Consider the following 336-nt stretch of genomic DNA (forward strand, 5'->3'; position numbering starts at 1 on the left):
TGGTTGGGGTGTTCTTGCAGCCCCAGGCCCTGGGGGTGCCCCTGCGGGCATCGCTGTGGGCAGAGCTGCCCCGTGGGGCACCCCCACTCCCCTCTTCCTCCCACATACCTGCGGTTTCTTCCTGGGCCGCCCCCGGCCCCTCTTCTCCGACACGTCCTTCTCCCCCTTGGAGGCCAGGGGCTGGCTGGATTTGGCGCCAGATTCGCTCATCGTCCTTCCAGCTGTGGTGAGGAGGAGTGGGAAGGGGAGGAAGGTCAGTCAGTGATGGCTGGCCATGCTGGCCAGTGCCGCTCCCTACAGATCTCACCCCGGGGGAGGCAGGCACTGGGGGCCGTA

General features: G+C 67.6%; 1 protein-coding gene across 1 annotated transcript in view; it reads right to left on the bottom strand.

The window, feature by feature from the left end:
* The window catches only part of HMGA2 (high mobility group AT-hook 2), a gene marked incomplete at its 3' end in the record, with an annotated part of 1,250 nt that extends 1,040 nt beyond the window's left edge, over positions 1 to 210 (bottom strand). Inside the window, exon 1 of the mRNA XM_010135127.1 lies at positions 109 to 210. Coding sequence (XP_010133429.1) covers positions 109 to 210 — 102 coding nt within the window. The remainder of the gene's footprint in view (positions 1 to 108) is intronic.
* Positions 211 to 336: the final 126 nt, after the last annotated feature.

The sequence above is a fragment of the Buceros rhinoceros genome, unplaced genomic scaffold (genome assembly GCF_000710305.1).
Source record: "Buceros rhinoceros silvestris isolate BGI_N320 unplaced genomic scaffold, ASM71030v1 scaffold20584, whole genome shotgun sequence".
NCBI classification, from domain to species: domain Eukaryota; kingdom Metazoa; phylum Chordata; class Aves; order Bucerotiformes; family Bucerotidae; genus Buceros; species Buceros rhinoceros.